General features: G+C 39.7%; 2 protein-coding genes and 1 long non-coding RNA gene across 3 annotated transcripts in view; 2 read left to right on the top strand and 1 right to left on the bottom strand.

Moving 5' to 3' along the window:
* tnfrsf21 (tumor necrosis factor receptor superfamily, member 21) overlaps window positions 1-3,713 on the top strand; it is a 43,164-nt gene extending 39,451 nt beyond the window's left edge. Inside the window, exon 6 of the mRNA XM_056405340.1 lies at window positions 1,183-3,713. Within this exon, the coding sequence (XP_056261315.1) occupies window positions 1,183-1,412 (230 nt within the window). The 3' untranslated portion in view covers window positions 1,413-3,713. The remainder of the gene's footprint in view (window positions 1-1,182) is intronic.
* A 3,490-nt stretch (window positions 3,714-7,203) lies between these two features.
* Window positions 7,204-15,056, bottom strand: part of LOC130187615 (uncharacterized) — a 29,135-nt gene continuing 21,282 nt past the window's right edge. The window contains exons 3-4 of the long non-coding RNA XR_008830480.1: window positions 7,980-8,085; window positions 7,204-7,724 (exon numbers count right to left, since the gene is read on the bottom strand). This is a non-coding gene — a long non-coding RNA (uncharacterized LOC130187615). The remainder of the gene's footprint in view (window positions 7,725-7,979; window positions 8,086-15,056) is intronic.
* Window positions 9,987-15,056, top strand: part of LOC130187595 (uncharacterized) — a 77,798-nt gene continuing 72,728 nt past the window's right edge. Inside the window, exons 1-5 of the mRNA XM_056405327.1 lie at window positions 9,987-10,076; window positions 12,211-12,336; window positions 13,531-13,635; window positions 13,757-13,862; window positions 14,236-14,388. Of these exons, the coding sequence (XP_056261302.1) occupies window positions 13,534-13,635; window positions 13,757-13,862; window positions 14,236-14,388 (361 nt within the window). The 5' untranslated portion in view covers window positions 9,987-10,076; window positions 12,211-12,336; window positions 13,531-13,533. The remainder of the gene's footprint in view (window positions 10,077-12,210; window positions 12,337-13,530; window positions 13,636-13,756; window positions 13,863-14,235; window positions 14,389-15,056) is intronic.

Raw genomic sequence — 15,056 nt, 5'->3', positions numbered from 1 at the left:
CTGTGGGAGCCATTTTGACAGTAACAGCTGTGTTTTAAATGCTGCAGGTATCGGTGTAGAAACTTTCAGCATATCAAGTGACCTGTTACCTGATGCTGTTTTTATGATGCATCAGTTATGACATCCAAAGCCTGTCTAACTTAGATAAAAGAGATTATATTAATAGGTTTTATAATCCCCAAAGTAACTTTAAAAAGAATTCTTTATCACCCACCGGAGACTCACTCCCACATGTCCCACATTTTTATCTGACGGGGCATTTCTAGTAGCCGAGACAGATCATTATTCTCAGAGGGGAGAGACTGGTTTGTTGGCAGTGCCTTGTGTAGATGCTGAGTATCAGCAGTTTCACATTCTTCACACTCTTGGCAAGTTATTCAGACACTCACTAATGTGTCTCAGGCTTATTGAAAATGATGTGACACAGTGCACTCAGTTCAAACCTGGATGTGTGGGCGCTCAGTGCCCTCGTGTGGTCCCTCTGCGTATTGCTCTTCAATTAAAACCACATAAGATATTATATTAGCAATAATTTATGTTAATAGAAAGTTGTACTGGGATCCGTAGCCACACTTTCTGTGACATTTGGGAATATTTCAGAAAAGTGTATACAAACCCCCGCAGACCGCTGCCTGGGATTTATTGCAATTGTCTTTAAAATTATTATTGTGTGCTAGTTCTTTCCAAGCTACAATGAACTAGCACATTCGTTATTAAGTTATTTAAAGTTATACAGTAATCTAGACAGTTTTAATTCAAAACATGTTGTAGAATAATAATAAAATATGCACAGTTAGACACAGGATTGTAACTGACTGACTTGATTGACTCTAGCCTCAGTTCTTGCCCAGTTCTGTTCTTGTTAAAGTTAGAAAGGTGATAAAGTACAATTACTTTGTAATCACAAAACTTTACATCTTTATATCAAACATACGTTACATTACATTTGAGTATCTATTACTCAAAGTAAAAACAAATATAAGCCTGGTCACAAAAGAAAGTGTCAGAACTCTATTAAGCATCTGGTTAGCACCAGTTAGCTACATGAGTTTCTTTCTATTTTACTTGTTCTGGGCTCTTTATTCTCCCCTGATATTTAGTAATTATTAAAAAATGTTTAACATTAATCTGAAAAATGCAACATAAAAATATTGATTTTTATCCTTTCTGTTTCCCCTGCAGAGAAAAAAGACACTGTGCTCCGGCAGGTGCGTCTGGACCCGTGCGACCTGCAGCCCATCTTCGACGACATGCTGCACATCCTGAACCCGGAAGAGCTGCACGTTATCGAGGAGATCCCGGCCGCCGAGGACAAGCTGGATCGGCTTTTTGAAATCGCGGGAGTCAAGAGTCAGGAGGCAAGCCAGACGCTGCTGGACTCGGTCTACAGCCACCTCCCGGACCTGTTGTAAACCGGTGGAGAGAGGAGCAAGAAACCACACAGACGAGAATCAGCACAGGATTTAATAAGGAATGTCTAAGCAGGAGGGATGAGTCAGATCTGGTTTTGTTCTCGTTAAGCTTGGGTTGATATTTGATCTGATGGCGTCTGACTCACCGTGTCGTTTTCTCACAATCTTACCTGGGTGTTATAGATAAGGTGCCGACTCCCTTCAACGACTCTTTCAAATCTTTACTGGTACTTTACTCCTATTTACCTTCCAGTCTCCTTCCTCTGTCGTCTTGTGTGTGCACACTATTACTCCTCCAAATGACCTCCATCCTCTGACATGATACAGGGTCAACAATCAATGTAACGAGAGCATTTTGAGTGTCACGATGATGTGTACTTTTTTCACTTTTCTTAGGTATGTTCAGCCTTGTTTGAGGCGGTGTTACGCGAGTATCGTGACCTTAACAATGAGGCTTAACAGGCTTCAAACTTAAAAAGGCTGGGTTAAAAAGGAGCCGAATATGTATGAAAAAAAAACATAAAAAGCACTTTCTTTATCCTAACTGGCCAATGCCTTCGCGTTTAAAGGATAATACAGTTGTTTTTTGTTGGTTGTGCCAATCATTCAGGCTTCTCTTGCCTTTAACGTGATTTCAGTGTTAAAAAGTGATACTCAAAATAACATGGTAGTGATTGCAAGAAAGGAAAATACACACAGACAATAGTAAATAAGCTATAACTCTACATGACACTGGTATTAAGGGGGTTTAAGGTTCTTGTAAACCATAAATTCAAAGATATTTTAGGTGTGAACTGACCCATAAATCACAAATCACGTGCCTGAACTTGTTAAATGTCCCTTTTCTCACGTCTTTTTTTTACTTCCACCCCCTCCAGCTGTAAGTACTACAGATGATCTGTGGGTCTTTCAGCTTGTAACCACTCTGCCAGACCAGCAGGTGGCAGCATTAGATGAGAGAGCAGACCTGCTGCTCTGGAAACCAAGCCATATATCAGAAACATTGGAATAGATGTCAAAATCATCCAGTATTACAGCACAGAAGTAATATTAAGCTTATTTAATGTTATGATATATGGCTTTGCCTTGAACTGTTTGCTACAAAACAAACATATTAAGTGAACAGGAACGGTACAGTGTTTGCTGCCCCCGCCTGCCTCTACACAACCAAAGCCATGTATCTAAAACAGTTTAGATATGTCGCTTTGGCAGCTCTGTCACTGTCGGACTAGCTTTCCCCGTATGCCTCAACAAATGTAGCGTCGACAAAGTGTTCTTGATCCATTTTGGAGCTTGTGTCTGAGCGTTTCAGTGCTAGAGAAAATAAAGAGATAATAGAACACAAGTGATTTATTTCATGCTGTTGTATGTTGCTACATGCTCTAATATTAAAATGTAATAATGATGCACTAAATCAATTTTTTATCGGAGAGGCAGACATGTATTTTCTGTGTCCTTCACTTTCTCTTTCTTTTATTCTGAAATGCTGTTAATTAACATTTGATTCTGTGGTTATGTTTTCTTCATTTAGTTTGATTTATCATGTTATTGTAGCACCTCTTCGTTAGCATTTCGACTTATTTGTGTCTCATGTTTTCACGGGCATTCAGATGTAATCACCCCCGGCTTGGCATTGCAAGATGACCCGGCCGGGATGTAAGATATGCATACTCCATACTCTACTTGAAGTCTACTTGTGTTACTTGATTTAAATGAGGAAGAAATAATGTACTCTTTCAGTTCCTTCCATGTTCCACATTCTTAAAATAACAACAAGACTGAGAAGCTCCACCAAAAAAACAAGAAAAACAAAAAAAAACTCATGAAGGCTTGAAGATGTTTTTGCAGGCGCCATGAGAGCAGCAAACGATGGACTCTGTTTTCACCAAGCCAGTTACTAACAAAGCTACTGTGGTGCTAGACGTGAACTCTCACCGGTTAGCCTGACAACAGGGGCGACGTGACCCCCGGACTAATGACTATTTAAAGTATTCCAGACTGAATGAAGAGGAGTGGAGGCTGCGCTGCTGTGGACGATGATGGTGATGATGATGATGATGATGATGATGATGATGATGATGAGGATGTGTGAGCTTGCTCTCCACTGCGCTGTGGAGACTCAAACGGCAGGGTGTGAGCTTTTTGTTTTCTAAGGGAAGCCTGAAAGGATGACGGTGAGATGTGAAATGCAAATGTGGCTCGAGTGGATGATTTCATCAAATTTCACACGTATAACCAGTATGTTTACTACTATGTAACCTCTTAAAATCAACCAATTAAAGATCAAAACATTTGTCATAATGCTGTGTGTAGTTGTCACTTTTTGATCACAACTTGTTTTAAACCCAATTTGCATCAATTTGCATAATAATGTAATGAGCTTGTGACAGAGAAAGGTAACATATTCTAGTTTCTGAAAATGTGCATGTGACTTCAACCCAACCTAAACTACATCAGTCCTCACCTGTAAAAAAGTCACATAACTACCAATAGGATATACTTCATACAAGAACAATGAAAAAGCTCCACAATACTTCAACATCTTGTCAAAAACTGCTCTGTGAAGCTTCAAGGCCCCTAGTCCTACTAGTTTAGTTAAGTAGGCCTTTATAGTTCCTTTTTTCACTGGTGCCCATAAACCTCTCTAAAAGGAAAACTGGGAGAAATGTGCTTTAACTCTTAAATATGAAATAATAGAAAACATACTGAAGCGTTTTGATCCCTAAGACACGTTATGGAACCATTAAAAACAGAGCTGATCCTTGTCGGTGTGACACAGCTCATGCAGCAGGCTCTCAACTGTCAAAGCCTATTGGTCTTCGCTCTGACGTGACCACCAACTGTCAGAATGGCCACTTTTATCACCAGCTTTTTAGGGGGTTATCAAGTGCTGTGGTGTCAACCCCGGTCGGAGAAATAGAAAACACTTAGGAGGGACAAACAGGAACATCCTCATGCCAAATTGCAACATGCAGGGCCAGACTCTCAGGCCATGTTTTCAGTCATGTTTTCACAGCTCAACGAGTTTCACCTGTTAATGCATAATACTTAGGCAATCTGTGATGATGATAATGTCACACAGTATTCCCTCTGTAAACAGCAGGTTACATCTTCAAAGATATTTTTCAAAGGAATCTAACAGATGTCTGATCTTTTGTCTGCCTGGAATGATACAACAGCAAAAGCTAATGTTGAAATCCAGTTTTTATACAGACAGCGACGCTGCATCCTGTTTCTACTTCTCTGAATGTATGATAATCATGTTGAGTACGTTGCCCAAAGGAGAAGGTGGTGCACAATGTGGAAACAAGGTCCCATGTTTCCTTCTTTTGTACTGGATGTAGGACTCCGGCTCTCTCAATTAAGCTAACACCAGGTGATGCCAACTATCATGATTAATGCAAGGTGTTAAGTAAGGAAATACGATATATAATGTGGTAAAAGTTAAAAAATTATACATATATATGCGCAATTTTTTTAAAAAACTTTTAAAAACTTTTAATATATATATTTACAGACGAGCATGTTGATAGAAGTATTTCCAACAGTGAGCCAGCAGGCGCCAAATCAGGACACTGAAACCGGAGCATCTAAATGGATTTCCACCATCAGTAATTTTATTATTTACACTTGTGCTTTTCTTACCGCCACATGTCAAAATGACGCCGTATGTTTGTGTCACACAGAGAAATAATAGTTTATATAATGTGCTGCTTCCATTATTTTCGTCACGGTTTTTCCCACTTTTCGTCATTCTCAGTCTAAAAATTGATTTAAAATGCACAGGTGTAAATCTTGTGTCACCTACATTCATGTCCTGTCAGATTTTCCATGACACCCTACACACCCACAGTGGCGCATACTTCTTTTTTTTTTTACACATGCACATGCGTACACCTACAAGTTCAGTCTCTAGTGTGTTTTCATTGTTGTAAGTTTGTCACTCTGTCATTTAACTACCAACAATGGGCAGTGGAGAGGGTCAGTGTGGCTCCAGTTACACTGACTGTGGACGGTGCAGTTTTTGAATAAGATTCTTGTACGTGTGCGAGGGTGTCTGAGTGTTCGTGGGGGCAGGTGTGTGAGTTTCTGTAATAGGCCGAGGACCTACTGAAAGTCTGAGTCACAGGGACGTGTTATTTAAGAGAACAGAATAGAGGGCGTAATGTAATGTATCCCCCGGCAGCCATATTGGAGGTGGCCATTGTTCCCCTATGAATGACTCGCCTGTTTCAACCGAATTAAATAGAAAAAGATAAATGGGCTTCTTTGGTAGGAAACTGCCCATTAATCTAATATAATGATCTAGCTGAATGTTTAAGCTGATCTGATTTGTATTGCTAGCTAATACATTCAGTGACCATCACTTTGTTGTTGTCGTTTGTATATTAATAAAATACATTGTAGACTATCGTAAAAGCTGGTAACAAATGTGAAACAGTGATGATCAACTCTTCGTAATGTTTCCGTATGTGCAACACACCTGTCTCAGGCACAGTTCACTCAATAGGTTTAATGTGTGAATCAGCTAACTGAATGGTTTAGCTAACATTAGCTAAGTACCAATATCACTTTGACATCACTTTGATGTTGTCATTTGCATGAAATAAATATGTGAGCTATGGTCTTATTCTTAAGTTTCTATTCCACAGCCCTTTCATTACAGCCAAGACTTTCATCCTGTTACATTTTATATTGATCATAGATCACACAGTTTCTATGTGAAGTCTTTTGTTCACAAACCCTTACCGTAACTGATTTAAAGGATCTGGCTGTGTGCCTAAGAAAACAAATACCATTGATGAACAGCTTGCATATTTGTCAAACACCACACCTGCAATGCGATAAAAGCACCTCCTCCATCTCCTATTGTACGTCCTCATGCTGTAGCTGTAATAACAGATATGTATTTCCCCTAGCTATCTGATTTTGACTCGGACATCACCATCCTTGAGAGGAAACAACCTGAAGATCACAGTTGTTGGGTGTAAGGTATAAGGGCTTGATATTAGATACCTGTTAGACAGACCTTTTAGAAAATAACTATTACCTTTCACCAAAACTTGCAAAAAGAATTTTTCACTCGCTAAATAAAGTAGTAAAACTTTTTAGTTGCTGGTCAGTAAACAAGTATTTTCATGCACAAATCTGTAAATTACAGCGACGAATTCCAGCATCAGCAGAGCACAGGCTAAGAGGGATAGACCGGATCTGCACTGTTTCTAAAGTTTATATATTTGCATGAATTAGTGTTGTTCCAACTCGTTATATAGTTGAATCTGCTGAATCCCTGGAATAAAACCAGACAGCAGAGCTTGTATAATAAATTAACACCTAAATGTTGAACCTCGTCTTCAAGCTTGACACCTTGAAATACTGTTGCGTTTCAATAGGTTGTCTGAATATTGCAGATACGTCAAAGATCAAATGGAAATCAGCCAACTGACAGTTTGTAAGACTCCACCAGTGTTCAAATTACTGCCCAGCATCACCAACACACCCAGCAGTGACTTGTTTTTATAGCTCTGGTTTTAAATGAAACTGCTGACAGACAGAGGAGAAAAGAGGTCAAGTCTCATATCCTAACTGGAAGTGCTGAGAAACCTGCAGAGCAAGTTGATGTTGAGTGAAGGTTGTGTTTTCTTTTGCTACGTGTCATCGCCACTGTGTACAGCATCACTGCAGCTATGGAGTCTGTGCTGAGATTGACCAAACACAATAGGGATCAGATGAGGTTGGTGGGGGGGGGGGGGGGGGGGGGGGTCCTGCTTCAGGGCACTTTTACAGACACAAGACAGATTAAGGGATTAAAGTTGCAGCCAACCTGCTGCAGGACTGACTGTCTAACTTCTAGTGCAGTCAATTACAGACAACAGCCTTTTCTGTCTTTCAACACTCTCCATCACACATTGAAGATGTTTAACTAATGCCTGGGTGTGTAAAGTGACACTTGCATCTGAAACGTCAGTGAGGTCATTCAGGAGTTCTGTCTGTCACTCTGAAAAATGCTAACTGAAGAAACTGGTTTCTGATTACGGATTTTCAAGTTCAGTAAATATCTCTTGCTTGTAAAGAAAAACAAATACAAATCACTGTAACATTATACATATAATAATATATATCCAGTTGCACTCTTTATAGATTAACTCTGATCGATCTTTTTAAAAAATTAAATTCATTCATTCATTTTTTCTGACAATGCATCTGTGTCACCTTTATTTATTTGAACTGCTCATAGGAAGATATATTTGTGGTTTTAAGAACCGAAAACCATCTCAATGTAGTTTTACATCTCCTCTCCCAGGCTTCTCTCTGGATAGATAGATAGATAGATAGATAGATAGATAGATAGATAGATAGATAGATAGATAGATAGATAGATAGATAGATAGATAGATAGATAGATAGAAAAAAATGACATGCTTTTGCACAAATCTACTGTAGTTAGAAAGCTCATGTAAATCCCAATCAAGAGGACGTTGTGACATCGCTGCCTACTCTCTAGTGTCAGTGCAACACACAAAATACATATTAAACAAAGCAAAAGCAAAAAAATGTAAAACCTACCTGCCTCCACCTGCCCCACCTCATTCCCTGATAAACTACGCTGAGAATCTGGCCAGATGACACTAACTGTTGACCCTTTGCTTAGACCGGGTTTACGACACAAGTCCTGAAATGACAAAATACATTGTTTTTTGTTAACCCATCCACCGAAACCTCCTTCTCACGCAGACTTAGTTGCCTAAACACAATTTTCACATGACGTTCTCTTTTGCTGCAGTTGTAATTACTGCTGGAGGGATTTGTCACTTGAACACGGGGCATTTATTGTCTGAACAACACTGACATTCTTCAAGTGAGGGAAGTGTTATGTTTAATTTAGATATGGTAACCTTAGTGATTTCTATAAAGTAGAGAAAACACAATAATGGGGTTTTTGAGGGAACATTTTTTCCCGAAAACAATATAGGTCAAACCTTAAACTGCAACTAAACTGATGACAGCAACAATAAGGTTTCCCGGGCCTGGGAGTGCCATGCAGTGTTTGTGGACAAACAGACTGCAGAAAACCACATCAAGGCTCGGCGACCTAGAATCAGTTCTGAGTTGGCACTTGCACCAAATGTATAAGAGCCGGTGCTTTGCCAAGTACATTTCTCGGTGCTGAGTTCACCGTTCCACTTTCTCTTCACACAGTCAGCACAACAGCTGCCAGTGTGGAATAAACTGAGAATCACTTTTCATCGCTTTGCCACAACTTGCATTCAGTGACCAGGACTTTCAGAATTCATGATCTGCTTCCTCACTTCATAACATGAAAAAATAACACTGAATTAACAAATTATCAAAAATGTTGAACTTTTCACACATGGGGACCCCCCAAGGTGTCACAAATCCAGCTGTTGCTCCTGTGTTTCCCCTCTTTTCTCCCTGGCTTGCCCAGGAGCAACATCTCTCTCTCTCCTTCCCCTGGCTCTCCAGGAGCAACATCTCTCTCTCTGTCCTTCCCCTGGCTCTCCAGGAGCAACATCTCTCTCTCTCTCCTTCCCCTGGCTCTCCAGGAGCAACATCTCTCTCTCTGTCCTTCCCCTGGCTCTCCAGGAGCAACATCTCTCTCTCTCTCCTTCCCCTGGCTCTCCAGGAGCAACATCTCTCTCTCTGTCCTTCCCCTGGCTCTCCAGGAGCAACATCTCTCTCTCTCTCCTTCCCCTGGCTCTCCAGGAGCAACATCTCTCTCTCTCCTTCCCCTGGCTCTCCAGGAGCAACATCTCTCTCTCCTTCCCCTGGCTCTCCAGGAGCAACATCTCTTTCTCCTTCCCCTGGCTCTCCAGGAGCAACATCTCTCTCTCCTTCCCCTGGCTCTCCAGGAGCAACATCTCTCTCTCCTTCCCCTGGCTCTCCAGGAGCAACATCTCTCTCTCCTTCCCCTGGCTCTCCAGGAGCAACATCTCTCTCTCCTTCCCCTGGCTCTCCAGGAGCAACAAGGCTCCCAGCACCAGGTCAGTGACACCGGCTCACAGCAGACCAAGCACAGGGAAATTCAAAATACTTAAAAACACTCGTTTGATGTGTTCGATGTTTGGGGTTGGCTTTGTTTTTTCCCAGCAGCCTTAATGTTTTTAGGTGTAATCTTTTCTTTTGTACATTTTTTTTAATTACTTGGCAATATCTAATTAAATAATTAAATCACACATACTTTAAAATGAAATTAACATAGATTAACATAGATGGTACAAGTGTTATCATCTTTCTTTATAACTGTGTTAACAAGTTGCTGCTTCTCCAACTTTCCGAGTTCACATAATTTACATAATTAGTTAAGGAAAAAATAAATACTGTTGTCTTTTATAATCTATAAATCTCTCTATCAGCCTCTTTGCCAGATTACGGTCTCTGTTTCACACTTGTATACAGCTACAAAGAGAAAAAAGCTGATAAAATCTGACAAGGAAACTCAGGGAATAATTAAACCTGTTGAGCCACTGCCAGCGCAGTGGGTGTCCCCTACTATATTTCAGGAAGTTTTGTGCGCAGCATGTTTCCCATAGTTCAAGATACGGGTTTGGCAGCCTCTACACTGCAGGAGTCTGTTATGAAGTGTGTTTTCTGAGCACACAAGGGGAACAGTTACACCAGAGGAGAGAGAAAACGTTAACTATGGTAAGACATTTGGCTGATTTACATTTTTCTGTGAACAGGCTCTTTTTGTAGGGAAAATGTTTCATTAGGTGTTTTCCAGGAATGAACTCACTGAGGGAGCTGGTTGTTTACAGGTTGACCTCTTTTCTGATTATACAGAAATCATTCTCTATGGTGTCTGTGTATGAGCGTGTGAAATGGCAGATAACACTGAAAAACTATTTGCCCCGGTTTGCTTTGACTCATTTAGGTGTTTTGTTGACTTAAACTGCACAATGTGTGCTGTGTGTGTTCTGTGAAAATACTGTTTATTGTTAGGTTGATGTAGCTATCAATGCTCAAAGGCAATACTGATCAAAGACAATTATTCTGTGATGAAAAATCTCTTTTATTTGTCCACAAGAATCAACATGTTTTTCTGAAAGTTAGAATATTCTGTGAAATTTCAGCACAGACCGATATTGTCCATCTAGCAGTGCGGTTTTCTTTCCCAGTTTATCTTAATTGCATTTCAGATTTCATGTGTGTGTGTGTGTGTGTGTCTGTGTGTGTGTGTGTGTGTGTCCTCATGTCACGGAGAGGCGGGATATAGCGGAAACTTCGCAGAGTGTTTCCCGTACTCTCTGCCTGTCTGTTTGTGGACATATTTTGTCATTATGATATCACAGCTGTGTGAGATGCTGTCACAAAACTTTCCAAGTGTGTCGTTAATTGTGACGGCCGAGTTCAAAGATGGGTGCAGTCCGACCCATGAGTACTAAGTACTAATGTAATTATAGACTCAGGGGAAGGAATGTTGACGGCTGCCATAATTTAGCAAAAATGCTGGCAGAATCTGTGGCGTATTTACATTTGTATTTGCAATACTCGGTGGGTTCTGTTATTCTCTGTGAAAGTGTAATAAGTGCTGCAACATAATGAAGTAAAATGACTTTCTGTAAGATAAAATTCAATAATACAACTTTACTAACCCAAGACCAGAGCAGAGAGGTTCTTGACCTATTTTCATGCTTCCTGTGCATATTGGCCTATATTATTAGTTACTATTAGGTTTTGTTTTTCTCTCTTGCATCCTGAACATGGTGACCTCCCTCCATGTCTTTGATCTGCTTTAAACATTCTGTAGAGCAGTGGTTCTCAAAGTGGGGTCCAGGGGCCCCCAGGGGTCCTTGAGAGGTTTTCCTGGGGGTCCCCAGCAAAAACAATTTCTTTTCACTGTAATTCCATCCATAAGTAACACAGTGACAGAGTGTATGGGTATTTTGTTCATGGGTTTAAACACTTTCTGTAATAAAACATCTAACAGCAAAAGTCTTATCAGATGGGGGTCCGTGGTCTAATTTGTGTCAGTTCAGGGGTCGATGACGTGAAAACGTTTGAGAACCACTGCTGTAAAGAACTGTAATGCAATTTTTGTGCAATGTGATTGTAATTGTGTTTTACTGCAAAGTACTGTACCGAAGTTTGTGATGACGATTTGGGTTTTCCTGAGTGATAAGCTAAATCATATCAGCCGACAAGTTAATTGTAGTTATGTTAATGTAACTAGCTGCATTGAAGCTAGCTACAATTGCATAACTACAATTAACTTGCTCCGATTGTAACAAGTTAATTGAGGTATCTCATGGATTCTCATTAAAATATTTTAGTTTTTGATTTATTTGACATGAGAAAGGAGCCATTAAATCACACACGTTGGCACAATTTCAAGAACACAAGCGCGCACACACACACACACACACACACACACACACACACACACACTGCACTGTCAGTTTTGGGACTCCATAATCTGCTGCCTCAGGGACAGATGATAGACGAATGATAACAGTGAGGTGGAGGTTGTTAAGACTGAGGGATGTAAAAGACATTCTTGTTTTCCACACTAATAAGACTTGTTGTGTTGGTATCACAGTAGTTTCTTTGTCAAGTGCTGCACCTGTGAACCAATTCATGTTCCCTCAAACTAATAACATTTAATGATACGTCACTGCCTTTGATGTCCTCGCTGTCTCGACAGAGGTGTCAGTACACAATGTGTCTTTGTGCCAACACCTCAAGAAAATGTGTGTGTGCTACTGGAAACACACGAATGAGTAGATGATACACTTTAACTATCATCATGCATTTCTCACCCTCTTCCATTTCTGAACAGATCTCCATTCTGGTGTCTATAACATGATGAATCTGAGCCATCAAGCAGCACTGGATTCTGTTGATTCACAACCAACGCTCTGTTTAATGCTGCTAAAGTTCCCTTGAAGAGGACAAGCCATTAAAGGTGTGCATACTGGAAAACAATGTGAGGCCTGTTATCTCTAAACAAATGCATTTGGTATCTTGATTATGAGCCAGGAGCCAAAGAAGGTCACACGTCTGTACTTCCTGGCTTCACCTGAAACACGGACTCTCTGTTGCCTCTAGTCGCTGGTACCTGGTCATTCTGATAGTTTTGATTTTCTGCTGCCAGACCTTTCTTTCTGTGTTTTTCATTGGAACTACTTTCTCCTGAGGAAGTATTCTAGGAAAACTGTTGACAGGGTAACCCGTATGCAAATGTAATATATGTACATATTGAATTTCCATTTATTAAATAGATGTAAAAATTAGAACAATTTCATATATTGACATACATGTCTAGCTCACACAAATATGTATGTTTATGTATGTATGCTTATAGACATACCGTATGTTGCATAAATATTTACCCATCCCAAAGCCAGAGTCGATATATGTTGATATTATATGAGAATACTTTCCCAGAATGGGAAGATAGACATGTTTAAAATTAACAGGACAACAATAAGAAACACATACATAAGCATATAGGAATTTTATATATATGTTGTTTCAATAAACTTGCATATATATAAATAAATTAAATATATATTGTTGACATATAAAGTCTCAACATGTTAAACTATATAAAAATTCATAGGTATTTTTGGATATACGGTACAAATTTTACTATGGGTATTTCATATATGTTAAAAAAAACGTATATCTTCATTTATTCAGAGGATGTATATACGTCTTAATAATATCTCCCCTTATAGGTGACATATATGTCATATATTACATTTCTGTACGTAAGAGAATTGACCGCCCTGCCCCACAGCTGCTTTATTTCCTGTCAGTGTGGTTTACAAACTATCTGCAGTGCCTATTACTATGATATAATAATTGCATCGGTGAATGTGGTACAGAAGGAAGTGTCAAAGTCCATGTTTTGAATTTGTGCTTGCCCTGAAACCAAAGCTACAAGACTAAAATGATACAATGAATGAATTATTATGTTATTAAACTTTCACTAATAATTGACCTGACTTTTCTTTGTTCAGTAGTTCGTAGATGTCAAACGTGGGACCTGTCGGAGAAGTTCCACATCCGCTGTGTGTAACGATAGGCTGTAAAACAATGACTCACCATATAATTTCTTTTCTTTTCTGCACCTCTCTGCCTCTCTTTCTTGAAGGTAATGGCCATAACTAAGAATGGCTTGACCATCTTTGCCCTTGTCGTGACACTTGTTATTTTGGGAACACAGAACATCTTTGAGTTTTCACGTCTGGTTTCACCGGTAGGTCTGCTGTATTTACACTACTCAACAGAAAATATGGGGCTTGTGCTTTGATAAAAAACACCAGGCGGTAATTTGAACCTGATGTGCTTTTTGTTTGTTTGTTTATTTGTGTGTTTAGCCTCAGGAAGGCGAAACAGAAGAAGACTGTCTACCTCACACCAGACAGAGAAGAAATGGGCAGTACAACAGTTTAGTATCATCAAATATGATGAACCAACAGTTTGGTAAATATACTTGCTTTCTCACCAGGAGTAAGATGAGACGTTTGATACTCACATCAGTCTGTTAAATATGAAGCTGCTGCCAGGAGATTAGTTTAGCTAAGTATGACTTGTGCACAGCGGGAAATAAGTATCCTGCAATGTAGTTGTTACAGTGAGACCCCCTCCTCACCTCCCCCTATTTTGGTTTCCCAGCCTGTAGCTTTACCATCTGAATACAGATCTGAATAACATGTGAATGACAACTAGAAATGAGACAATACGCTTAGTGCAGCACAGCAATAAAAGCCCTGTTAAGAAATAAAGGGTTTCTGTCCACTGAAACGCTAGAGGACTTTTAATTTGAAATTTAATTTGAAATTTTTGGTTCCTGCAGCTCAGCAAGCTCCGATTGAGTATGAAGTGGAGGTGGAGCTGAATGTGACAGATGTTGGGGCAGTGGATTATCTCAGGAGACTGCTGAACAACAGCACCTTTTCCCTGGCTGTGGGTCCCACTGTGAATGTCACGCACATTGACATCAACACAGGTAAGACTGGACCGTCAAGTGTGTTTTCCTAAATGCAGTTCCTGTCCTCTGTCCAGTCTGTTTGAGCTCACATCTGCTTTTTTAATGCAAAGTCTTACAGATTTGTTGGCCCCATTAGACTCAGTCCATGTTCAAATCTGAATATAGCTGTTACTATATTTCAGTACTTAAATCCTTTAATTTGCTCCCAGTACAATACAGAATCTCTTTTTTTTTAAAACTACCAATAATCTATAAAGTACCCAGACACATTGAGTTCATGGTCAAATGTAAAATAAATAGAAAACAGAAGCAGCAGCTCTCCAGTGTCACATTTTTTGCACTTTTCTCTAATATTTGTAAATATTAGTTTTTGTAAATTATTGTATAATTTTACCTCTTTGTGCCTCAGACACTTATTTAAATGAACCAAACCATCTGAGAAGTTTAGAGGGGAAACTTACAGTGGCTGCAAATAGTAGTAGTGTAGTGAGGGCCTGTGCACACATGCACGAGTTAAAGTTCAACAAGAAACAAAACATTAAATCGTTCAGTGGCTGAGCAGCACAGGAGACTTTACCCTGCACCGGCGGCCTGTCAGTGATATTAGGTTTCATTTGGTTTTATGTAACCAAAATAGGTCGCAAAATATCAGACTACTGCAGTTTTCTTTGTCACAGCTCACTGTT

The sequence above is a fragment of the Seriola aureovittata genome, chromosome 19 (genome assembly GCF_021018895.1).
Source record: "Seriola aureovittata isolate HTS-2021-v1 ecotype China chromosome 19, ASM2101889v1, whole genome shotgun sequence".
Taxonomy (NCBI): Eukaryota; Metazoa; Chordata; class Actinopteri; order Carangiformes; family Carangidae; genus Seriola; species Seriola aureovittata.
This window is presented reverse-complemented; position numbering and strand designations above follow the sequence as displayed.